At 37.8% G+C, this 27,274-nt stretch overlaps 1 protein-coding gene across 1 annotated transcript in view; it reads right to left on the bottom strand.

Moving 5' to 3' along the window:
* Nucleotides 1-27,274, bottom strand: part of MCC (MCC regulator of WNT signaling pathway) — a 195,131-nt gene that overhangs the window by 148,345 nt on the left and 19,512 nt on the right. The window contains 2 exon segments of the mRNA XM_053932546.1: nucleotides 4,172-4,383; nucleotides 17,706-17,953. Of these exon segments, the coding sequence (XP_053788521.1) occupies nucleotides 4,172-4,383; nucleotides 17,706-17,953 (460 nt within the window).

Below are 27,274 nucleotides of genomic sequence, written 5' to 3' on the forward strand. Positions count from 1 at the left end.
ATGTAAATTAAGTTACTTCTGACAATAAATACATTCATCTTCACACCTCATTTAGGCAACAGAAACCAGCATTAGGCACACATACATGCCTTACCATTTATATGCACACATTCTATTAAAAAAAATCAAGTGTATTCTAATCACATACAAGGAGAATATGTAAAGGTAATTAAGCAAATCTTACTGCTTCTGCTTATTAAACTTCAGTGGAATTTTAATGTGAAATATGCCTATTATAATGAGATATTGCCTGTGTGATGTTTTCATAGAACAGCAATACTGCATTTGCTGGATCAGAATCCCATCCCTCCTTGTGGCACTGTAGGGTGCACACTGAGATCCCATGGCTGCTCCCAAACATCCACATGCACCAACAAATCCTTCGAAATGCTTGCATTCTTTTCTGTCCATGAAGATTTAAATTATTTACAGCTCCCAAACACACACACACACATGAGGACTCCTATTGGCACAAATAGTTACATCATGAGTAAGTGGTGACAAGTCATGTGAAAGGTTAATATTTTAGTTATAATTGTTGGTACCAAGGGGAAAGAGTTATAAATAGGAACGAGTTCTTAATAATTAAGTTTAATATTGCAAATCTGGAAAACGCTGAAAGGGATTAACATCCTATAAAGATTACAGAATAAATTATTCGGGTAAAACAAAAACTGAATTTAAACATGGCTTAATAAATCAAATTATAGCAAAATGATTTTTGCTGTATGTCCAACATTGAAAAGCAGGATGTTTTCTGTTGCCATCTGTGTAGCAGTTGTCTTCTGGGCAGTTTTCCTTATCTCCTGTCAATGGGCCCTTCAGTGTCTTGCCACAGGACTCAGAGATAACTCCCTCCAGGAGACGTTTCTGTTTAACAGGTGATCAAGAACCCACTGCATGACTCAGAATGACATCAGCCCATTGTGAAATGCTCTGCCCAGGGGGGAGGAGCTAAGCATTCCTACCTAGATATATTCTGGGATTTTCAGACAGGCTGGCAGCCTTCTCACAGGTTTCCAAGAGGACAGAACTGGGGTTTCCACTGGACCACTACACCTTTTCTGCAGGACCACTGCTCCAACAGAAACCACATCTGCCACTCCAAGAGGACTGCAGCCACTCCAATTTGGAGTGCTACCAACACACTGACCAAAGGGGTGTCAGGCTGTATTCTGACTTTGTCAGTGGTCTTCCTTTTGTATTATTGCATGTATTTTGTTTCTTTTCCCTTTTCCCAATAAATTGTATTTCTGACTTAGAGTCTCTCACTGGTTTTGCTTTCAAACCAGAACATATATTAATGAGTATAAATGGCTGAATTTCAAATAGCACTGTTTAAAAAATTGCATCACTCCTGTGATGAAGAATAATGCTTCAGGGCCGGCATTATGTTTTCATAAAATGCTGTAGAGCTGCATGTTCCCAAAAATATAAAAATGCATTTAAAAGAAGTTTCCCTTATAAAATTCTTTTCTTCCCTAGGCACAGTGGACTAATGTTCATTTAGCTTTTGCAAATGGAAAACCCAAATGTTAAGGACAGCATGGACACCTTCTGTCTTGACTGAGGGGTATAATCTATGCAGTAGGAGTACATTTTCACCACAAGGGATGTCTTTAGCCTGACTGCACAGTTTAAAATCAAAATGAGGCTAAAAAAAGCCTGCCAGAAAGTAAACTAGGACATTAATAACAAGAATTGACACTTAACTAATTAACTGAACTCAACTTTTAAGAATGGGAAAGCTGAGATCTATAATATCTGAGGATGAATGCTAGGGAGCAGCTCGCTTGTCATTGTGGCAAACACAGCTCATTAAAAGATCTGAGAAAGAAACAGAGAAGGAAGAACCTATATTAAATCTCAGCTCTGTGAAGGCTATGTTTATTTCTTCGAAGAGCCTAAATTTAGACTGCTGTAAGCATGCCCTATAGTATTAAATTTTGCGGAAAGATGAATAAATACTGAAACCCAAAGTAAATAATCTCTCAATTTTCTCCCGCTCCTTTCTCTCTCCATTTTAATAAAGCCAAAGCAAAAATTTACATATGACCCATGACACCAGTGCTCAACAGGAGTCAAATGAAGATGTTCTTGTATTCATCTAGATATAAATGAGAAACTGATGACTCTACTGTGGTTTTGAAAAGCATAGAAGAAATACTCTAAAGCAGAAGTGTAACAGATTAAAACAAAGATCAGGCATCTTTCAAGACAGCAAGCATAGAAGGAATATAGAGATCACCAAATCATAGAATATCTTGAGTTGGCAGGGACCCAGTCAGGATCATCAAGTCTAATTCCTGGCCCTGCACAAAACACTCCAAGAGTCATACCATGTGCCTAAGAACATTGTCCAAACAGTTCTTGAACTCTGTCAGGCTGGTGCTGTGACCAGTGCTCAGGGAAGCTTTTCCAGTGCTCAACCACCCTTGGGGTAAAAAAAACTTTTCCTGATGTCCTCCTCTGACTCAGAAAGCTATGAAACCTGGGAATCTGTATTTTTTATCAGCCTCCTGCATTTTTATTTTTTAGATTTCTACATGTTGTAGCAATGCAGCAGCCATCACATTGTGCATTCTTGAGTAACACTACACACTGCAGCTTTGTATCATATCTCTGTAAATGTGTGACAGCACAAAACTTCTGAATCATCACTGTACAACCATCAGTAGTTACACTTAAATTATGTTTCTTGCCTTGATGATGAGAACATCATTCAAGGCAGGGTCAGATGTTTTACCAGAGAAACGCAATGTGTATTGTTTGTCTTCCATCTCCTCTTGAAGGAGGTATTATATTGCATGGACTTGATAATTCTTTTACAAATCTACATGTTCTCTGCTCTCTCTTAAAATTGCTTTTATTTCCCCACAAGTAATAGAACTAAATGGCCTATAATCTCTCAATCCCCCCATATTATTCTCTTTATAATTGTTGTGGTTTGACAGTGTCAAACCATGACAATAATACATGCGTGCCTGCTTGTTTTCTGCTCCCATATGCTTCTGAGTGAGCTCATGATTGAACCACAGCTGATCTCTTATTATACTCCCTAGGAAAAATGAGGGCACAATTCCTTTAAGAAAATATCAATTTTCTTAAACTCTTTTCCCTCTTGAGGAATTTTTAATATCTACCTTTTTTTTTACTCTGCATATGGAAACAGGTCCTATATCAGCTCATGTTTAGGAACTTGGGTAAACAAGAAAGCTTTTGCAAGCATTGTCAAGAGACTTTTCATCTTTTTCTTTTTAAATAATGTGGCTGGAACACATTGATTTTCCTCCATTTTCAGCAATCACTTCCATTTTGAGTAGGATGTTGGACCAGACAACCTCCTGAGGCTTCCCTTACAGCTTAAATTATTTTATGATATCATGAACTAGGAGTCTACTTCATCAAGGTCAAGCATGCCAATGGAGAGTAATTTTTTTTAATTACAAATTTTTCACTTTCATTTTAGCATCTTTTACCTCTCCAGCTAAGCTTCTGGGCAACATAAACAAGAAACATGCTACAAAATAGGTGGTCATTTTTAAGATGCCTGGGTTAAAATTAAAATATAAACATAGTCTCAATACAAATGGGGAAGAAGCAAAAAATAATATCTTACTCCTTCAAAAGTGTTCTCCAAATCACAGTTCCACACTGGTCACTGTGAAGAAAATTCACCTTTCTCCAGTCAAAACCAGCACACTGAGTTATGTGGGCTTTTTAAAATGGAAAATAGTATTTGCCTGTAGAAATAAAAAAGCACACCAAGGGCTGAAAGGAAGTACCAAATAATTTAGTGGGTAGTAATGAAATAACATGTGAAGAATTCTGCTGCACAACACTTTTGAGCAATCTGACACACTTAAAATTAATTGGGAGGACATTTGTATAAACAAATCTTCCATTAAATTGTATCAGTTAGGAACTTCAGTTTGACCACTCACAGATTCCTAACTTTTTTGACACAACTTGGTTATCAAGCTTTGGAAACACCATACACTACATTATTGCTAAAATCACATTGGTTTTCTGAAAAATAAAGTAAAAATTACTTCAATAAGGGCTCTAAGAGTGGAATAAATATGCTTCTTCAAAAATAAAAACAAGCGAAACCAAACCACCAGTCCTCCTACAAAACTTAAAAGCAAACTTAAATACAAAATGCACTTACAGTGTTGGTAAGTTCTAAGTGGCTTCCTCCAGCAGAGTTGCTAAAATTTGAGGTCTGAGCTAGAAGTCTTTGCAGAGCAGCCTGCTGAGTCACATTGCTTCTACCATACTCCAACACCTTTTGTAGCATAAAATGACTGTGGAGGTCTGGACTCAGAAGGTCTCTCATTCCTGAATCATACTCCCAGCTTTCTCTGGCTCCTGACAAGGCATCTAAAATGCAGAAAAGAAAAAACATTCTAGTATGGAATGTCTAGTTCTGTGTATAAAGAAAATACAGAATCTCTCAAGTTGGAAGGCACCCATGAGGATCACTGAGTTAAACTCTCTGCTCCTCACAGGACTGCCTAAACCTAAACCACAGGACCAAGTGCATCATCCAGGTGGTCCTTGAATTGAAACAACTAAACCACGTTTAGTGCTGCGACCACCTCCCTGGGGAGCCTGTTCCAGTGACAAGCCATCATTCCAGAATGGAACCATTCCCTAACATCCAGTCTGAACTCTTCCTGATGCAGCTTCATTCCTTTTCCTTATGTCCTGTCACTGCTCACCAGAGAGAGGAAATCAGCACCTCTGGGGTCACCCCTCAGCCTTCTCTTCTCCAATCTGAGCAAACCCAGTGACCTAAGCTGCTCCTTGAGATCTTTCACCATCTTGATCTCCCTCCTGTGGACATATTCCCATAGTTTGATGCCTTTCACGTACTGAGAAAATACCCAAAAATGCACACAGTTGTCAAGGTGGGGCAGCAACAACACAGTGCACATTAGGACCACCACCTTCTTTGACTGGCTAATGATGCTGATACACGCCAGGACACAACCCTTTTTGGCTGCCAGGGCACTCTGCTGACATAGGAATAACCCTGATCATCATTCCAGAAAGAAAAAAACCCAAAACCTCCACTGCCATTACTGCCCATCTTGCATGCACTGATAACATCAGGGAAAAAAAGCAGTAAAATTTCCAGTGCATAGGTGAATTACTAAATTACAAGATTCAGAAGGAAAACTAAAAGCATTTGCATATGTTATTTAGTACACTGCAAAACTAGTGTCGTTTAGAACAGCTAAGAACCAAGAAATGAGTACCAGTAACTTACATCACATTGAAAAGCAGCAGAGATCAAAGAGCAAAAGAGGAACAACATAATTCCTTTAACTTTTTGTTTACTGAATGCCAACAAATAAGTGTATCTTTTAGCTGTATAGTTATAGGGTTTTTTAATGTTACCACTGCCTTTTTTATTATCTCAGGATTGCTTGTTTCAATTCAAGTTCCAGACATATCAATCACAAGATGTTTCACTACAAATCAATATAAGGATATGATCTTGTGGCAAGTGACAAACAATGAATGATTTCAGAAACTTTATCGTGAAGCTGTAGGGTTCCTGTTTCTTCATGAACAATCCTTCTAATTCCCTATGCACAGAGTTGGGGTTAAACCATAAAACAAGTAGAAGAAAAATTTCTAATTTTGTCAGTAACTATTTCATCCTTGGCTGTTTCTGATTCCCTTACAAATGTCCCATTCCTATTAAAATCTTGTAAAGTTTTAGATTCAACCATTTCCTATGGCAAAACAATCCAGAGCAGGCACTAGAATATTTAATAACCCTGGGCAGTACTGTAAAATTTCATCTATAGTATAATGAAGATTAAAAACAAATAACTGACTTGTCCAGGCATACACTCTGGTTAATAGGAAAGTCAGAATAGAATCCAGAGCTACATACTAGATCAAAACTCTAAATCAAACATGCAATCATCAAACCGTAAGTAGTTACCTGTAAGGCCATCCTATTATTTTGAAAGCTTTTCCCTTTTTGAACTAGATTTCTCTCTCAAGTATTAACCAGTATTCTACGAAAGTGTTTACTAATCAGTGGTTATTACTTACTCAGTACATTACCAGGCAAAACCAATAAGCTACATAATGGACTATTAGGAGAATGTCTCCTCCACAACAAGAAAAGTTTGAAATGCAAAAGTACAAGTGGAAAACCAGCCAGAAGGGCTGCAAGGCAGCAACTGATCTGTTGTTTCAGGTCAACACCCTAACACCCTGTAAAAGCTTTTATGCGTGAAAAGCACACTTAGGAAACCTGGAGTTGGTTTCCCTGTCTTTGTACAATATTCTAGTCTTGAAACATTGAAGTAGAGAATAATGCATAATAATTACACTTTAAACCAATATAATTACCATGATTCCTTACCAGTGGTAGAGGGAGATTAATTAAAGACTAATTCAATGACTTTCACACCAAGAGCATGCACCACTGTACTTCATCTAGCTACATTCTGCAAGCTTTCCAACAGACTTGCACTGAGATACTGGTACCAGTAATATTTTATACAGCAGGCAGGGCACTGTGGCTGCACACAACACTGGGTGTCTCTGCCCTCGTGTGGCTACAGAACACACAGAGCAAAAAAATCAGCAGCTCACAGACCTGAAGCCACTGAAATGTCTCAGGCATCTAAGGGCAGCAGAGGATCGGTTCTGCCACTTCCCAGGCCTGCCAAGAGCAGGCAAAACAACCCTCTCTGGGCAAGCAGAGCCATAGAATTAAGAGAGCTGGTTGTATCACATGGATACACCTCTTTCCACAGAGCTAAATACAGCACATGTTTCTACAGAGAATATGCACTACATTTCTATTACTCAAAAAACATTGTTCTGAAAAAGAGCTTCCACATTCATGCAATTAAGAACAGCAGTTCTGTTGAAGGACCCAAGTGGCCTTCATAGACTGCACCATCTGCTATCAGATGAACACTCAGCTGGCACAGAAGTCACCTGTCAGTCAAAGATGGATCAGGAAACACTGGGGTTTCATTTTTATATTATGACTGTATCTTTAACCCAAGTTTTCTTAAAAGTTCCGAATGTCAATACTCCTAATTTAAGACATACATACTAAAAATGGAAGGAGAGATGACTGGAAGGCATTTCCAGTATTTTATTTTGGGCTTAACCCTAATCCCTAAATTTGACCACTGTTTTCCCAACAGATTCCAGAACGCTGGCTGTTAAAATGCTGTCCTGGATCATGCACCTCTCAAATCTCAGCTTTGCAGGGAAACTCTGGAGTCAAAACTGAGATTTCACTGGTAACTGAAAATTCAACCAGGAATTAACAGACAACTCTTGTATCTTGCTGTAATTAACATATAATTCCTTCTCTTACAATACTAATCAAAAATAAGGAAACATTAGTTATGATGGCTGATAGCTGACCGAGTAACGAGAAACCTGTAGTTAATCAATGTGTTTAAGATTAGTCTTTGCAGAACAACATAGATCCCATGGTAGCTTTTCCCTGTGCAGTTGCACTTAGAATAAAAAGAAGCATGAAATTTCTGTATCAAGTTAAACAAAATTATCATGAAAATTCCCAGGTAATAAGTATGCTGGGAAGTTGGTGTTACTACAATGATTAGACAGAAAGAAAACATAAATAAATTCACTGCACAATATTTGTATTAGACTAGTAATATAAGAGCACATAATTGTTTTCAAATTATGTAAGTAACACTTTCATTCCAGAGTAAGAAAGTTAAAACAACACTTTCTAGAGTGAATGAATACATAGAGTATTAAAGAATAACAAAGGACAGTTTAGTTTGATGGTACATGAAAGATTCCATAATTACATAAAATTTCAGTTTGTGAATTGGACCAAAGCTGTTTAAAACAACTTTAGTAAATTCAGTTGACTGAAGTTAAGTTGGTTCACAAACACTACTCTGAACAGTATACCCTTCCCACCTGCACTGAGAATTCTTGCTGTCTAAATCTTCCTTTACGTCCTGCAAAGCTCTCTGGTCTGTGTTCTGGTGTTGGTGCCACCCTGCCACTCTGATCTGAAAGATGGTGTTTCATCTTATGTTCCAGCAGTTAACCTTCTGCCCAGGAGGCTTGTATTCTGCAACAAAGAAACACATGCCTGCCAAAAATACAATCTGCCCATACAGCCAAGATTTTTGTTTGGTAAAGGCTAATTTTACCAGGCTATGCTGGTGAACCAAAAATTATGTGATTTCTTCATTGCTCACAGAGTAGAAAAGATAAACCACCAGAACGTTAGGACACTAAAGATGTATTTTTTTCTGAGAGGAGCTGGGGTATCAGGAAAAGCGAGGTACTGTAAAATTAGCCCTGCATCAAGTTCTGAAATGAGTCTGACTTGTGAGTGGTGAACATGAAGACAGCTGACAATGTAAGTGCACAACCAGCTCCTTGGTCACACAGATTCACCTCACACAGTGAGGAGTCTGATAACTATTTTCCATGAGGTAGCCAAGACATTTAGCTACTTAAACTTATATGCATTATATTACCAAAAGAATGGCTATTTTTCAGCCTTTTTTTTTTCCCTCATCTTTCATTCAAGGTAAATTGTGATAACCTATCACAAAGAGTTGGAAATTTGAATTATTATTATTCAGTGAAGGCAACAAGGACATTAGTGAAAAGCACTAGCCATTTCAGAGATCCCTGCGAACTTCAGTAATAATAGTTTTGGAGGTAAGTGCACTGAATGAAGGGGGAAATGTACAAAATTAACAAAGAACAGTCATTTTGCACTTGTTAGTCAAGTCAGGGCCTTGAGGAGAAGGTCTAGCTATAAAAAATGCAGGCTGTTCAGGAAGCGAAGAAAAACAAGAGTAAATCTTTGGACATTCAGACAATTCAAGTCTCCCAAGCTGATGCAAACATTACAAAACCTAAATGAACTTTAAAGAAAATTTAGGAACTGAATAGAGTTCCAATTGCTCAAGCAACATACCAAGTACAGTAAATCAAAACAACTGAAAAGAAGCTAAGTTCTGTAGGGGGATCAACTTTATACTAATCCAACCTGATTAGGAAAGTGAAAATAATAGTAATATTTGGAGCTTATCACAATTATTTCCACTGTTTTCTACAAAACACTTCCATACAGGGATCAAAGACCAAAGGTTCTGGCTTCAGGTAGCCTGACAGCTAATGTAACTCTTTCCTATTTAACAGGAATCACTCTTTAAAACTTATTTATTATTTTGCATTAGATGATAAAACAATATGAATGACACCTATAAATGGCACAGCAGCAGAGTGATGATGATAATACCTGATCCTCACATGCACAGCTGGGTGAGAGTGTTTATTAAATACAGAAAGCTATCTGTACATCCATTACAAGATCTAGAAGAATTCAGGGGGGGAAGAAATGTATTCTCAACTCAGCATTCAGTCCTAAAGACACTTCACATTAGAATTTTTTGCAACACTTGACCAGTGACCAAGAAGGAAATTGATGTGGGCAAAGCAGTTATGGGAAATGGGAAATCTCAAGGCAAGAGTCTGTGGGATCACTGTCTACATTTTTTTTTCTCCCACCATAGCTTTTTTTCCAGTTTGATGAACACTGCACACAACATAAAATGTTAGGCTGTGTTATTTCAGTCATTTTCTCATTAGTCTTGGGAGTGAAAATAACAAGCTCCAAGGGAAGGAAACCACAGCTACACCTCACACTAACTAACACAACTTATTCATGGGAGAAATCTCTTTTATGAAATTAGGTCTAAGAGGAAAACTGAACCACACTGATTAATTTCTGCTCTAAAAGACTGCTGTCAGCTCACATGTCATCTTCCTTTTGTCCCTGAACTATAAGTTCACACATTTGCACTTTCTACTGGTATATTTTGCAAAATCATCACAAAACCTCAACTGTATTTCAGGTTCAGTTAAGTATCCCCAACAATGGTACATTCAAAATTCAGGAATTCTCCAATTTTGTGCTGCCTGCCCGACTCACTACAGGTTATCATTATAGCATAAATTTCAGAAACACTTAAATGCACATTAAAGAAATTGGAACAGTCTGCAACATAACCAACACTCTTACTTACCACAGCTATCTCATTTTTTTAGGCTTTTGGATTTTAAGTTTTTACATTCCATGACATATTTTTCTAAGCAGATTTTTATCACTTACAAAAACTATGTCAAATCTTAAGAAAAAGACATCAAACAGCTACATGAAAATTAGGATAGATAAGTAAGTAAGCTTGCCAAGAGCAAAACCATAAAGTAGACAAGGTAATTCATAAAACCTTGAGAAAGTAAAACACAGAGATATATCTAGTTAAAGATGAAGTTTCTCTCAATACAATTTCCCAGTTACTCAACATAGCTTTTGGATGAAGAAGCTGGGTTTGTTAAACCAGTAGTTCAAAGCATATATATTAAAAAATGTTTGTGGAATTTCCATCAATTTACCTTCTTCAAATTTATTTCAGTTACTGGAGAAATGCATCTATGTAAACTATCATGGGTTCAGTACTTTCCAGCACACTGGCCTTGGCCATACAGGAAATAGTTACATAGAAAACAAAATAAAAGCACACTATCCATAATGCCTTCAGACACCTGTCCTTAACTCTGAAATTATTTAAGACTATCCTTGAGACCAGATAACAATTTGCTCTATTCAGACATAAGAAATAGAGGATGGGGATGACTTCTCAGCAGTCTAGAAACCAAGGTCTCCTAGTACCAGTATTGTTTAAGCACCTAAACTAAATTTTGCCAGAACGCTGCTGGCTAACAACTGCATTGTGTTCAGGAACTCAATCTAGAATTTAATTTGAAGCTTTTATTAAGGAAGAAAACAATCTTTTTTTTCCCCTGAAAATTAATAATCTCTAGAGGGGAGTATACAGTATTTAGGAAAAAGAGTACATAAAACCTGAAGTTATACAGAAGCTAGAGGAAGTTCCAACATACCTTTCAAGTACAGTATTTGTACTGTATGCACTGCATTTCTACAAAAAGATGGCTTTCTTTACATGGAAATTTATAGGTGAAAAATCAGCTTCCTCCCTGATTACCTTCCACTCAAGACAACCTCACTTTAGATCTGACTATAATACACGTGTATCCAAGCAAACAAATGAAACATCCAAAGCTTGTTGCCTGTCACTTTCATTTTGTTCCTGTTTCATGAACCATAGTATGTCAGAGCCACATAAGAAGCAGGCAGGTGAAGAGCACATCACGTAAGTCAGGAGAGATAAAGCAAAAATGTGCTGAGAGGCAGGCCTTGATTTACAAAAGCTGAAGTGTAGGATGTATGACAGTGCTCATCTTGTGCCAAATGAAACATGCCTTCTATGATAACCCCAGCGGCCTTTCAGTTTCTCAAGCTGATGACAGTTTGCATGGAAAGCATAAACTGGGACAAAACTCAGGAAGTGAGTTGTAATCCAGTTCCAAACCATATGGCAAACCCAAACCACAGCTACATGTGTAACCACTGGAGCTGACCAGGAGGCACAGACAACAGTGCCCTGACACAAGCCTGACCTGTGGGGCTCTGCAGAGCTGCTCTGGGCCAGCCCTTCTATCAACTCTGGGCAGCAGCAGCTCTCAGAAACACCAGCTTTCTGTTTCCCCCAATTCTATACACTCAGCTGTCGGCCCTTCCCCTTTCCTCTCAAAATTTTAAGGTATTTGGTTATTTCAAGGGCATTTGGTGTCAAATACACTGAATTTCTGTAACTTTTATGGAAGCCACTCTGTTAGTGCTTCTACTCAGGAAGGTAACACAGCTCAATGCAATGCTCAACCTTGACTAGATACACTGGGGGGGGGGGGGGGGGGCGGGGAGGGGAAGAGAGAAAAACCCCTGCAAACACATGGAAGGAAGCAAACTTCAGGAAAGCAAGAGTTTCTTCCTCATACAATGGAAGGGCAAGATGTGCTACTCCTGGTGGCAGACCACGGTGAACACTAAAGATTTGCAGGTGTTCAGAGGCTCAGTCCTGCAAGACAGGGTTAGAAGGAGGGAAGCCATGTGTGTGAACAAGTGCAACTCTCTCTAATTCAAAGTCCCTGAGCTGAAATTTAATGTGCAAGCATTGTTACATGATCATTCCCTACTACCTTCTCTAATCATTTTCTTCTCACCATGCTAAGGGACAGAATTAACATTTGAGAATAAAGTCTGGTCTAATACAGATTAGCTGTTCTTACATTTTACAAATATTCAAACCAGAAGAAAGCTTCAACCAAGTTTATTTTTCTATTAGACACCAGAGATCCCTGCAGGGATCACTTCTATCCTATATAGATTCACTGGTGTTTAATGCATACTATATATTATGATTTTAGTAAGAGTCATCAACTGTCAATTATAAACCTCCAGAAATTCATGTTCATTTGTAAGGATGCTCACAGAACTTAAATTCTCTGATTATTAAAGAAAAGAAAAATAACCTATATTCTGCTGCTTCACACAAAGACAGCGATATCAAAAGATTATTTAAACGTAATTTTACAGTTACAGGAGTTTGTATGTAATTAAATTTGGCCTAGCAGAAACTCAAAGCCTTTCTAGTTAAACATATTTAAGGGTGAAACTTGGGTCATAAATCTTAAGAAAATCTGCAGCATGCCTTTGAGTCCATATGAGCTCTGTAGTTTTTAATTAAATACAGCATAAATAAATGTAATCACTGCATCAGTTTCTCAAGAGCAATTTATTTGCAGTAAGATCAAACATGGAATTAATGTAAAGCAAAAAGAATGATTTTTCAGCCCCACTGGTCTGCCTCTCCTGTTTACCCATAAGCTTAATTTAAGGCTGAATTCCTACCATTCCTTTGATTATTTCTCATGCTTGATCCACTATGCAAATAAATTATCATATCAAGTTTTCAGGGGACTTATTTTCACTAAAGAAAGGGGAATTGGCTGTGAATTAATTACTAAGCACTAACCTACAGACAAAAATTGATAAAGGACTCTTGTATTCGTGACTGTTTATCTAGAATATGAAATCAGTTCAATAAATGAAGTTAGAGGAAACCAAGAATTTACTAATAAATAGTGCCATTTCTTGTTCATCCAAGTCAATGGGTGCTAGAAATAGGCAATTTTTTATCAAGGGGAAAAAATGGTAATTTGTTCCTTGTAAAGAGCTAGATTAATCTATACAATGCATAATATAAATAATTCTAATGCTAGCTTCTATAAAAGATATACAAAGCTATACAACACTGAAAAAGCTAACGGAAGCCACAACTGTTCAGGTAACTCCCTGCTTTAAATATTAGAGATGTAGTTCTGCTACGTTAAAGTTTTCATGTGCCAAGCAATCCACCTCCATCAGTCACTACATTGTTCACACAGACTTACTGTACCCATCATAGCTCTCATTCTCCACAGCTGGACAGATCAATCTACAGATTTGATCAGTAACTGACATTCTTCCTGCATTTCCTACTGAAATGATATAATAGAGTCAGGTCATATTTGGTGACTGCAAGACTCCAGCAACACTTTCAGAAGTTATTTTATTAATTTTTTTCAACTGGATTTTAAAATGCAAGAATGTTAACAGAGTTTACATTCCATTTCACTTATAGAAAAATAACTGGTTATTACTTGCAAATTATTGTTAAAGCTCCTGCTGACATTAGTAGTGTAGGATAAGAATGAAAACACATTATAACAGCTTTGAATTACTGATTAATAAACATCAAAAAGCCTAATTCTAGTAACTTAGGAAAATTCCTTTTTTCTGCACTTGAATAAAACATTAAACTTTTAAAGCCATACACTCATTTGCTCATCAGGATGGTACATATGGATACAGGTTTGGCTTACTGAGGACATACATGAGTGACTATTAGTAAACCTGAGTCCTGTACCTTGATTAAAAGAGTCAAACGATTTCCTCTCTTCTGCATCCCACCTGGAAACACAGGTGTGAACATTTGTTGGGCAAAATTATTTGAATAACCTTATCAATGATAAAAAAGATGGATGAGATGAAGTTCAATAGTAAATTAGATGCAATTACTTCTTGCAATTTTTTTTCAAGTTATTTTCTTCATAATGAAACTCAAAACTTACAGATAGCAACGGTAATGTTGTATTTAGATAAAAGGTTTTGCCTTTCTTTTTTAGGAATTTGGAACAGTTCCAAGAAAAGGCAGCACAAAATGCTGCCTGACTGGTAATCTCTGCACAATTACACACAAACTTGCAGTGTAAAAACATTCATATCAGAGGCTGGATTCCTTTGTTTCAGATCATCTGGACCCCTGCTACTCAACACCAGTCAAATGAGTTTTGAAATTCAGTCATTTATGTGCCCCACATCAATACATTATACCAGCTTTAAATATTATCAGCAGCTCATACCCTATGTAGTAATTAGTCTTGAAAAAAAAAAGGCCTGTAAACTGTCTTTGAAAATAAAGTTTAATTAAAAGTGTTTTGACCAGAAAAAAAAAAACAGTAACACAAAAAAAGAACATCCACCAAACTCATATTTGAATTAGTACATGATGTCTCTTGTCTCAAGCAATGCTTAGAAAGCAACAGCAAAGACCCAATAATAACATAATCTATTCTTTGATCACTAGTGAGTATATAAATGATCCCTCAATGATATGAAAGGCACAGAAACATCAGAAATGCACAGAAAGGCACAGATCGTAATTCAAGCTTGACTGCAAGTGTAATTCCTCAGCTGACATTACGTTCACACCACAGGCTTGGTTTATATCATAGAAATATATTGCAGTGCTGTTTCCTTGACTCTTTGAAAAGAAAGCTGTGTAGAACATTTTGAACAATGCTGCCAAAATGGTTTTCATTTACAACCAAATAAAAAACAGTTGCATCCTAAATGCTCATCTTTAGTATTTCCTCCCATTCTTTTTTTTTGGGGGGAGCATCTCTGTATGTTCTCCAAGAATTCGTGTAAGAGTTAAGGCAGGACAAGGACAAATCCCATAATTCCCATAATTAGAAGTACTGAGCACTAAGATAGTCCCACTTGATCAGCAGAGCAAAATTTATCAAGGCAGGAAATTCAAGCATCTTCTGGACTTAACTTTTGGGGGAAAGAAAATGGGCTCACTCACCAACTTAAAAAATGCATTAAATTATTCTTGTAAAACTAACAGAAACTGGGGAATAGGGGAAAAAAGTAGTTGGGATTGAATTCTATACACTAATAAATTTGGAAGTTCATCTATGAATACTTTTTTGGCAGCAATTGGTAGGATTTCTTTGTGGGATAAATTTTGAGACTATTGTGTTGGCCTTTCTCATATCAAGTTTGTGTCTTTCACCTCTGATTATTACAAATCATAATTACTTGGCTGGTTTTTCTAAGGAAGAAGATTTTAAACCCCAGAAATCTGGTCAGCAAACAGGGAAACTTTGTATAGCCATCTGAGGGCAGAACAACAACTCTGTTTTGCAGAAAAATATAATTGTGTCAGCACCAAAAAAGCAGGCAATGGAAGATAATTATATGAGCACGGGAATACACAATATCCTTAAAGCAAAAAAAAAAAAAAAAAGGCACAATCTTGGCTTGGTCTGACAGCTCCAGAAAGAGATTCACAGGCTGGAAATGAATTGAGCACAAGGCTTACGAAAATTTCAATACAGAAAGTGATGGGAGAAATGGGCACAAAAACTACAAAGTTTTTCAATTCAAGAATATATATGAAAGAAGCATAAACAGAAGAAATGATAACAACAAACTACCTCAATAACAAAATATGACTATGAAGCTATAAAATATGAGATGGAAGACAAACAGAACTATGAAACAGATTTCCTGTGCTGAGAAGCCAAAATGAAAAGCCAAGGAACATGAGATAATAGGATGATAAAGGAGTGGTACAGTCCATCTAAAAAGCAAAAAGATAAGGAGTTCACCAAGGATACAAAGTAAACAAGGAAAATTTGAATTTCTGAGATGACTAGCCAAAAACATGTGCAAAGTGACTATAAGACAGAACGTGGTAATCACATACCTAAAAAGCTAATAAGTAAACAGATAGATAGACCAAACCACCAAAATCAACACATGCCCAGTTTTACTTTCTATGAAGCTGACTACTGATAAGATAAAGACAGGTGTGACTAATCAGTAAATCCCTGCTACAGGAGCAGGATCAGAGATGGGCCAGGGTCATGTGCCCATGAAGCTCAGGGAAGCATGTGGGCTGGGACTGATGACAGCTGTTGCAAAAAAGCTGGCTTGATCTCAACAACAAGAGGACTTGAGGGTGGGTTTTGCTTTAGATAAGCTATAAACAGCTGAGAGAATCAACTGGTGCTGTGTTTCTCCCTGAGTTCAGGAAGAGTGTGAATGTCTCCCTGAGTTAGCCAAGCCAGTATACACAGCTCAGCCTCAGTGGTACTGTGACTGAGCTGTACCCTGCAATTGCTCCCCCCTGGTAAGTGTGATTTGTGTCTGTACTGTGCTTTCTGTATGCTTTGCATCTTCGCTGCTAGAACAGAAATCTCATTTACCATCAGCTACTTTCAAATACAGAAATAGATCTGATGTTAAACATTATACCTGGCAACAAGTCAACAACATGACCTTGACATAACCCTGACATAACATGAGAAACTGGAATAACACAGCTCTCCAGAAGATGTATGAAGTGTGCACATCTGACAGTAAAAAATATTTCCAAAATCATTTAAGACACTTCAAAGAAAAACTATTGGGAAGACTAATGGAAGATTTGCAGTTTAAAAAGTGTTTTAAAACATGTAGACTCTTACAACCCAAAGAAAAGGCTGAGGAGACATAGCTCCAAATAAACACCATCAGAGGCTGATGCCATTTTTGTGAAGAATAGACACAGGTCAGTTCCATGGTCACCAGCCCAGCAGTCATACTTAGCCAGCAAGCACCTGTTGTAGGGAGGTTGGGAATGGACAGCATCCTCAGCTTTTTTCCACAAAACACCACAGTTTGCCATTTTTGACACCAGAATCTGTCCTTTCCTCTTTTCCATTTTTTACAGGGTGAAAGGAAGCATTGTGCAGGTGTTAACATTTCTGACCTAATGCTGATTGGTCACAGTGCTATCAAGGAATGGGCTCAATGACACAGATAATCCCTTCCTACATCCCATTTCCCTGTGGATGGAATAGCACTTTTTTTTTTTTTTTTTTTGTTCATTGGTTTGAGTTTTTTGAGGGGGGTTGTGGTTTGTTTTTGTTGTTGTTGGTTTCTTTTGGTTTGGTTGGTTCTGGTTTTCGATTTTGGTTTTTTTGGTTTGGTTTTCAACCAGATGGAGAAGTATTTTTGTATTGTCTAAACCATATGACTCTTCCAGCATTCAAATCTCCCACTAAGAGGAATGATTTTTAAAGCATCCAGGAAACATTAGTTCCTACAGTATATTATGACTGGAACCAAGATTAAGTCTCCCCTCATTTTTCAGTTTTACCTACTTACTTGCCTGGGCTTTATGGAGAACTGCCTGATCTTCAGTTACCAGCCCTTATTGTTCCAAGGAAGTCTGTTCTCTTGGGCAATTTACATTTTTAGAAGACAACAGCACTCTAGTATATGATGAAATTATGCGAAGGCAGATTCACAAAGCCCTTTAGTGGAAACCCCAATGCCAGTGAAATCAGTCACAAACACCCCAGAGTTTACCTTTTGTTAAATTACACCCACAGGATATTTAAGTCATACCTACCTAAACTGTTACTGCTGCTAGTTGGCCAGGAAGCTACTCTATCTCTTAACTTTTTATTTTTACAAGAGTCATCCGATTTCACAGAAAGCTCTACTTCCTCCTTCTTGATTTCCTGTACCAGTTCCATGCGGCACTGACTAAAATCCTGGAAGGAAATTTTTCCATTTTCATCTGCTCCCAGCTGGTGCATAATCTCTGCAACAGACGCCTCCATATTCAGCTGGCGGCACACCATCAGCAAGTCATTCCTAAAGATATTTTTAAGGGAAAATGGGGGTGGGGGAAAATTGGAAAAGTGGGAACAGAGAAAACAAAAAAACACAAACTTAGTTCAGAAGAAAAGGAATACTAGCCCTGTCTAATCTGGATTTGCATTAATGCACAGGCATTTAAAATCAGTAAGCCAACTACCGAAGGAAACAAAATCTTAAAACAATTTCTCCAGCATCTGAATGATGACACATGCATATTTATCTAATGACAAATAATCACATTCTAAATAAAATGTGGGCAAACCAATTCAGCCAGATCTGAAGCAACAGCTGTTCTACGCTACCAAATCTCCTGGGTGCCCTATTCTCTCAGATTAGAAATTTTTTTTTTAAAAAACTACCACTACTTTGCTACTCTCACATTTCACTGCTTCTTTCCTGCCATCCTCTTCTTAAACACTTTTTGAACTGGATTACACAACACTACCATACCAATTTATACCACAAAGAGCATGAGTGTGTTTCTATGTTATGGCTTTTTTAAGAAGCTTAAAAGCGTATCGCTTATTTCTGTGTTGTACAAAATAGTTCAGTAGAAGGAAGGCAAAGGAAATGTGTAATATTATGTGAATTATTAGCAGATTTAATAGTATTATTATTATTTCATTACTAGTATCAGGGCATCATTCAGAAGGTTTCTGTGAAAGCATGATACACTGAAATACTCAAAGTTCTTGCATGAAGAGCTTCAATGAAGTAATTTATTATCAGAATCAAGGCCTATTCTATTCTGCAGAAAGAAGCTATACATTGGATGGAGGTCTGTAAGTCTCTTCTATGCAGAAATTCCAGAGCCGCAGAAACAGAATTCTTGTCGGAGTTGTTTACAATAAAATTGGATAATAATGATCATAGTAACAAAAGTGATAGTAATGATGACGAGAATGATGAAATAATGACAATAATGATAATAACATGATGTATGTAGTTTAAAAAGAAACAAACAAAAATAACAGAATGCAACCACATCTCTACTTATGACAAGAAATAACTTTATTACAGAAGAATTAATCACATAGGCCAAATACAAGCTATGCTTACTTGCAGTTCAATTTTTACTCAGAGTTTTGCTCTTAGGTTTGACTCTGATCAATTAATAAATAATCTCCATGGCTCAGTTCCTTGTTTTTAAAAATTAAAACAACACAAATACAATCTCACAAGGGCGTTGCAAAGAAAAATAAGGATGGGGAGTGACAGATACAATTCAGCTATGTCTGTATCTTTTCTTTTGGAACAGAGCAGACATAGCCTCAGACTGAGGGACTCTGCAGAGGTGTGCTAATTTTGAAATGAGTACCAGGAGAAGTAGCGCAGGGTGATTTTGCCATGGGATTCCAGGACACAGGTCTGTTGCCCTGGCTCCAGAATTAATCTGCTGTACTGGGGCAGGAGGAAGCTGTAGCACTGGTAGCACACCTTACACCGCCCTGCTCATGACAGTTGTAAAGCTTCTATTTCACTACAGCCCACAGAAACATGTCCAAACCCAGTTCTGGTTCCCTACAATCTACAGGTGTTACACAAATGCAAACTGATTTATAAAGCAAATCTCACAAAGATTGTTCCACTACATAACACCAATGAGAAACCATGTATTTTCTTAAAACAATTTAAAATTTCAGACAGTAAAAAGGTATCATCATTTTGTCAGGAAACATTTAACCTTTGCTAATGCAACTTCCAGTCTAGGCACACAAAACACCTTTGAAGAGGGAAGTCAAAATTATAAATTCAGCCATGCTCCCTAGAGGCAAATAGAGTAAATAAACCTGTAGGAAAACCTGTTCCATGCAGTTGTGTCATGCATCACTTCTAGACCAATACTGTAGATAAACAGTAATCTATTTGAAACAGTAATTTTGAAATTACTAATCTAAAAAGGACTGACTACCAGAGCACTCAGAGGCAATAAGAAGTTGCTGATCTAAAAGATGTACTAAAATTACTCCAGATCACTTCTGTTCTTGGTAGGAGGCTGTTTAGTTTAGGTCCCTGGTGCAGCCACCAATCTCCAGAGCATCCTGGACCCACTGCTCCATTTGCTCTGACTTTCATAGCAAGTCAAGCCCCTGACTACTTAAACCACAGAATCACATCAGCTCTACATCTTTGACATTTCTATGAGCAACTGCAGGCAAACAATCCTGGCAGCAATCCCAGAACTATGCTTGTCTGCAGTCAGAAGTCTTCCAAAAAACTCACAGAATGATACCTTTTGTTCTGAATAAACTTCTAACAGAGTTTTAAATGGTTAAAGAAATTATAAGGTAAGAGGTTCCAAGCATCACAAGGCAGGCTGTATCAAAATGCTTATTTTAATCTGGATGAACAGAGGTAATGCACAATAATTCCAAAGTCATCTGAAATGACAAGACTGCAGCAACCACAGTGAGTGTGTATCACAGAAGCCCTATATAACACTATAATCTTTGGCAAAAAAAGCATCTCCAGGTTAGCACCCAGCTACAGAGAGCACTTTGGAAGGTTACCAGACTAAAAGAAAATGCTCACTGCTGTCTGAAAAACATGATTAAAAACAATGTCCTCACCTACAGGGGGTGCTGGATGGAGAACTTGTGTTATTTTGTGATCCACCCATGGCCTGCTACATGTTTTGACTTTACATAAGAGAAGAAAACTGTTCAAGAAGTTCACTAGCAGATGGAACTAGGCAGCAGGTAAGACTAGGAAAGAAGACAAACACTCTCAGCAGTTCTTACTTAGTATGTTTTCTTGAAGAAATTATTTCTTCAAGAACCAGCAACAACCACAAAAAAGAAATTTGTTTCATCTAATAAATTTAGATTCGGAAACAGATTTCATTACCTTTGTCATTATCTAAACAATTACATCTCCACAGACCTTTTCACACAGAAATATTTTAAGAGGTTATTTTTTGCTCTCCAATTTCCTCAATTATTACCAATTTTGATGGTTTAACAATACAGAAGCTACTACTTTATCACGTACGGATCATCCTGGTAAGACCAAATCAGTGTTTCCATATTATCTTTTAAAGGAAATAGTAAGGCAAGACTGAAGTTACAGCTTCTGAAGGAATAATGAGGACAGCTTCAAAATTGCTGGAATTTTCCACCTGCTGCAACCTGCATGTCCTTACAGAAGGACAAAGTATGAAGAACCACAAGTTTCCTGCAACAATACATCTGCCTGAAAGTTATTCTTAGGAAAAAAGACCTTAAGTTCCCATCTCAGCTTAATAAACTGCATTCATGACCATCACTGCTATTCATACATGAAACAACTGATAAACTGATGTGTAAACAATTTTTACATGTGTATTTGGAATATTCTCTGCATTGATAAACAAAATGCATTTTGTTTCAAAAATATTTTCTTTGGGTTTACTTCCTAGTGCCAGATCAAGTAGTAGTAGTATTAAACAACCCTTTTAAAAATAAAGTATAAGATACACAGTAACACCCGTTTTGTTCACTTTTAATGTAAAGCTCCATTTCCTTATGGCTGTCTCAATGCTCCCTTATTTTCTGTGTATCAAATACACTGTCAGCACGGGGCAGTAGTTGTAAATGAGCCATTTCAGTGAAGCTGATGCGTTTGGCAAGGCATGAATAATGTAAGGCAGGATGGGGTGAACAGGCACATCAGCTGGACGTGCTTGTTAAAATGCTGACCAGTAATACTGTTGATGCTGGGATCTGAAAACTTACACTGAAGCTTCAGTTTTAACATCTCATTGTGATCTGGAAGGGAATTCATACAGATGAGTTTTTTCATGCTACATGAAAACTTAAGAAGACGTAAAAGCATTGACTGACATTTGATAGTTTTATGGGACTTTTTTTCTATATTTGTTCCCATTTATGAAGGGATTAAATCAAAGTGTAAACATAAATGTTAAAAACAGGCAAAATGAGGCTAGGATCTTTTAAAAGGATCTTTTAAAAGGCCTGTTTATCAAAAATCAAAGCAACTGAAGACGAGAGCCCAGGGTAAGCCTGTGGCCTAGGCAGCAAGTCAGAGATACAAGTGTCAGCCTGTATGCAGCACAGGGTGCTTCCTTGGACACTGGCTCCGCAGAAAGACCCAGGCGCTCAGCACCCGGGGGTTTTAAAGTCTCTTAAAGCTGCCGGATTGGTGCGCTCTTGATCCTTTCATAGATTGGCCTTTTTCCGCTCACTGGTTGGTCCAATTTGCGGTGCGTTCCTGGCCAGTCATTCTGGGATGCTTCCATGTCACTGGCTGGCTCATTGTCCGATTACAGTCCGGGCTGCTGTCATCAGGCCGTGAGGTAACCTTCTGGAAAGTTCTTACCACCCTCCTCTAGCGGGCACATGCTCATACTACAGTACATTTAACTTCAGAACCTACTGCATTAATTAGGCATAACAATTCATTACATTCATTAACAATTCATAACAACATGACATCATTAACAATTTATAACCCCACCTGCGAAAGCCAATTTTATTTATAACAATAACGTTGAAAGAAACGGGGGAAAAAGGTTCTCTAGACCAGACTGCAGTCCTACAAGGGGATATTGTGAAAAACACCAATCACTTGTTTTTTAAAATCTTAAAAGTTTATTAGTAATAAAATAGTTATAAATAAATAGTAATAAAATTAGAGTAATAAAAATTTGGACAATGAGGATTAGGACACTACGAGACAATAAAAAGCAAAGAACTACGGACGTCCGGATCTTTTTGGACACTGAACTGCCAAAAACATGCCTTGCGAACAAAGGAATAGCCCTTAAAAGCAACAGCCTGTTGCATATTCATATATCTCATACATGATGCATAAATTCCTTGCAAATTAAGAATTTTTCTGGGTTTTGTCAACTCCTTCCTCTTAATCCTGGTGGCTCCATAAAGATGGAGAGAAGGTGGAAGAATGTTTGTCTTTTCCCATAAGGAGGCAGTAACTCCTTAGGTGTCCTGTTGCTGTTATCTCTGTGCGAAGAGCTTCTTGATTATCTTATCCCTTTCTTGAGCTAGTAAAAAATATCTTACATCGCAGAGTTTCTATTTTACCATTATGTTGTAACCTAAAACTATATTTAACACACTACTTAGAAAGGATTAATACAGTATTACAAAATAACCCTCCATAATACATAGAGCATTCAATTCAATATTTGCGAAGAGCCAATTATAAAATACGCATTTTTCACAGATATTTACTCTGTGACCACTGAGTTCTGTATAATGGAAGTCTCTACGGCACTATATGGGGTCTTGCACGTTTGCCTGATTATCAGCACAAGAGACAAATTGTGTAACTCAGCAGACAAACTCTTAAACAGAGGAAGACAGGCAAGGAAGTCCTACCAGTGTAGAAAACATACCAGACTCAAAAAAGTGTCATCCCTCATGCATAGGTGCCTAAGCTACTTTTTAAGAATGCCACAACCTCCACGTGTGCTCTGTCCTAGCACTTCACTGTTCTCTTCTGCAAGTTTCCTAATTTCAATTTTCCCAGATACAATTTGGATTGCTACTTCAAAAAGGAAGTTAACACACTGATTTCTGCCATTACAGTGGGTAACAAAAACAGTCTTTACATATTTAAAGCCCAGAATGAGATGTTCCACCTTCTTTTGAGTAAAGAACCCCATGTTTTGTATCTCCAATCATCATAAGCTGCTCTTGTCTTTCTCTAAATGATCCACCAACTGAATGGATGACAGCACACAGAACTAGACACCAGCTTAAAGCATCACTGAAAAGAGACTGGAAGGCAAAAGCAGATGTCCTGCTCTGCAACAGCACAATTCTGTTAATTCAAGTTTAACTTGAGAACCACGATAAATCTCATGAAGTTTTTCATCCAGCTCACATCCTGTATGTCTACCACCAAATGTGCTAATGTCTGCTTATCCCTACTTTATGTCACTTGATTTTTTTCAAGCAACAGCTTCATCTGTCAGCACCAATTGTGACTCTTATCCCACAGCAAGCCTCCAATTTTCATTAGCTTGATGTCATCTCAGATTTAAGAAAGTTTACCCATTATTATGTCATCCAGATCATTAATCCTTAATAATGCTGATCTAGTCCAGGCCATCCTTCTGGTTTCAATTTGATACAGTATTTTATTTGTCAAAGCAAGCACAGGTACCTAATGAGCTCCAAGTATAGCCTGGAAAAAAATACTGAATAAACTAAAGTCTCTCAGCCTAGTTCCTTGGCTTGCCTACAAGTGTCATAGAACAACATCAAAAGCCCTAAAATAGACAAGAAGGGCATCTCTTGTTTCACTCCCACCACAAACTGACACTAGATCTAGATTAGATGAGTTCAACCTAACTTTTTCTTAACAAATCCATATTCAGCAAGTTGTCTGTCAACTGACCACCATCTCAACACACTTTTAAAGAAAAGCAGCATATTTTATCTTTCCCTATTCTTTCTCTATAATTTTCTGTTCTTCTGTCTTTCAGAAGAGCTCAGGGAAAAAGAAGGGAAATAATTCTGAGCTTGTCTTTAGGATTATTATATCAAAATCTCCAAGTACAATTAATTGAAACAAATCCAAGCACTCTTCAACTTATTTCTTCCCTCTCCATCCAAGGTATTTGTTACCAGTCCTATTTGCAGGAACAATCTCACTACATGTATTATGTTCAATGTAGAAAGCAAAACAAAACAAATCAAAAATCTCACATGTCTTAGCATCATCAGCAGCTCACTGACTGCCTCTCTTGGGTACTCTTTCTCTGTTTTTTCTGTCACTTTTTCAGAACTGTTTCTACATTGTGGAACAATTTTACACTTGAAATTCCCTGCCAGTTTCAATTTCTGCATATTCCAGTGCCTGATGACAACTACTTGCAACTTGATGCAGAGCCACAACACTGAGCATCATCAGGAAAAAGACAGGGTTAACAATCAGCCAGCCCCAAAACCCTGACGTCATGCTTTATCTCATAATTCAACCACCCGAGCTTCTGCTTCACAGCTCTGTCCTGCCTTGGTGGCCTCTCACAATACTATTCCAAGCATGCTGCCTGCACCACCCCGCCTTCCTCTGGGGAAGTAGGGGACGGTTCCCTTCCCACCTCCCTACCTCAACGTGTCCGTGTGTGTCTCTCCCCCACTTCACACTGGATATGGACAAGACAGCCAGCCTGCAATAGGTACCTCTCAGAACAGAAATGTATTTTACAGATGACACAAGGAATGCATATTCTACCCAGCAGAAATTGCTTAAACTTTGTGTTCTGATCACCTACTCTGTACTGACAGCACAAACTGCAGCTCTCAACCTGCAAGGACAGGGTGTCTGTCCTCTTTTTGGCTAAGGATCATATCTCTGCAGAAAGAACTGTTGCAGGCAAACAAAGGTCCATCTGTCAAAGGAGAAACGGAGTTTGTCAACAGAATCTCTGCCATTCTACATTTATTTTGTGCTGTTCACTGGTTTCAAATATACTGCTAATACACAGTAACAATTCAACCTACAGACTCTTCCACGTGATTAGAAACTATCAGGAGCACAGCTCTCATTCAGAGATGGTCTGGTCTCTCCTACCTGGCTTACCCTTAAAAATTACATACGGGATTTCATTGAATAACCACTAATACCATATAAATATTGCTCTTTTTTTGGTCAAATATTAAAATGTACTGCTGCAGAAAAACTCTCAGAAGAAAGGAGACATTAAATTTGCTGATTACAATTTAGCATTATGGTGACATTAACACAGGTCAATTAATGCAAAACTCACTGCACTAGGATGAATTCCACATATGTATTATTTATTCTAAAATATGCATGTGAACATTCACGGAAAAAAAAAATATTGGATTTGAAAAGCCATGCATCCAAAGCATAACTTTTCCTTCAGATGCCATTTGAAGCCCATCCTTTGGACAACACCCAATTAGGCACAACACAAGCCTTGTTAATGCCTTTCGTCTACCACCTGAGACACCACAGTCTCAGTAAAATCTCTGTTGTCCTTTGACACTTCCGAAAATGAATTCACTTTTAGTGAGATTTCTTAAAAATCAACAGAACACAACCAGAGGGATCACAACTACCCCCCAAGCTCATTTCTTACCCCCCTCCACCATCTTGTGCCAACATTACAAGTCACACAGCCAGATAAAAAGTCACAACTATAAACTGGCCACGCAGCAAAGAAACATTTCTTACCAAACTAGTGTACAGCTAAGGTAACTCTTTGAACAAATTCTCGTGCAGAGTGAAACTTCAGGACCATGCACAGCAGAGCATCATCTGGCAGAACAGACGGACTTAAAAAAGTCATGAGACCCTCCACTAAAAATTCACAATTCATTGTGTAAAGAGTGCAGGCACACAGATTAGAGCTGTATATTTGCAAGAAAGGCCAGGTGCCCAAGTATTTTGTGAGGTTCCTTACTCCCTGTCAAAACATGTATGACCTGCTGCTTCAGTCAATGTCTGGTAATCTCTAGCCCACCCCAGCAATCAGAGACAAAGAGGATTTAAAAATAATCTTAGAATCCATCCACAGCTACCAGCAAAGTATTTGCACATGGCACCCTCAAACAATAAATACAAAGGAGTTACCTGGAAGAATGCTTTTCTCATTCAAGTGCCTCCCAACACTGTCAACCAGTCAACACATCCATGAATTTCAAACTATAGGTCCTGGCAAATTAATTCTAAAAACATTTAGAAAGTTGCTCCCTAGGAACATGAGCTAACCACGTGATTAAGGAGAGTGCTAACTGCCTTGTCTGCTGGAAGGGAAGATGCAATCACACATGAGCTGAACAAGACCGTAGTCCCGGCCATACTGCTAGAACAACCACCAATGGTTCCAGTGTTATAAACGCATGGCTATGGAGTTGCTAGAAAGACCAAGCACCAAAGCATCTTATGAGGGCTCGAGCTCCCTATCAGCCTTAGGAAGAAAGGAACAAAGTGTAGTTGTGAAGTTGATCTTTCAGAATTGCCAACAAGAAAACCAAGAAAACACAAGGCCAAAAAAATCTCAGTTGAAGAATTACTTTTTTTTTCCATCACAAAAGGGAAATTACTGACTTAAAAATTACTGACTTTAAAGAGTGATTAACTTCTCTTACAGAAATAACCCAACTAGCATGGTACTTTCAACAATCCCAATTAAAAAAAATTAAAAATCAATAACAAAATTAATAAATATAACAAATAACTTCCCTGCTTAGAAGCCAGCTGGATGGTAACTTTCAACGGGATCAAAAAAATTGACATTTGTATTTTCAAGTGAATTACTGTTTGGTCAGTTTTTCCACAGTACAACCTATCTGGACAACAAGGTCCTAAGAAAGAAAA

Source organism: Vidua chalybeata, chromosome Z, assembly GCF_026979565.1.
Source record: "Vidua chalybeata isolate OUT-0048 chromosome Z, bVidCha1 merged haplotype, whole genome shotgun sequence".
In the NCBI taxonomy this organism is placed as follows: domain Eukaryota; kingdom Metazoa; phylum Chordata; class Aves; order Passeriformes; family Viduidae; genus Vidua; species Vidua chalybeata.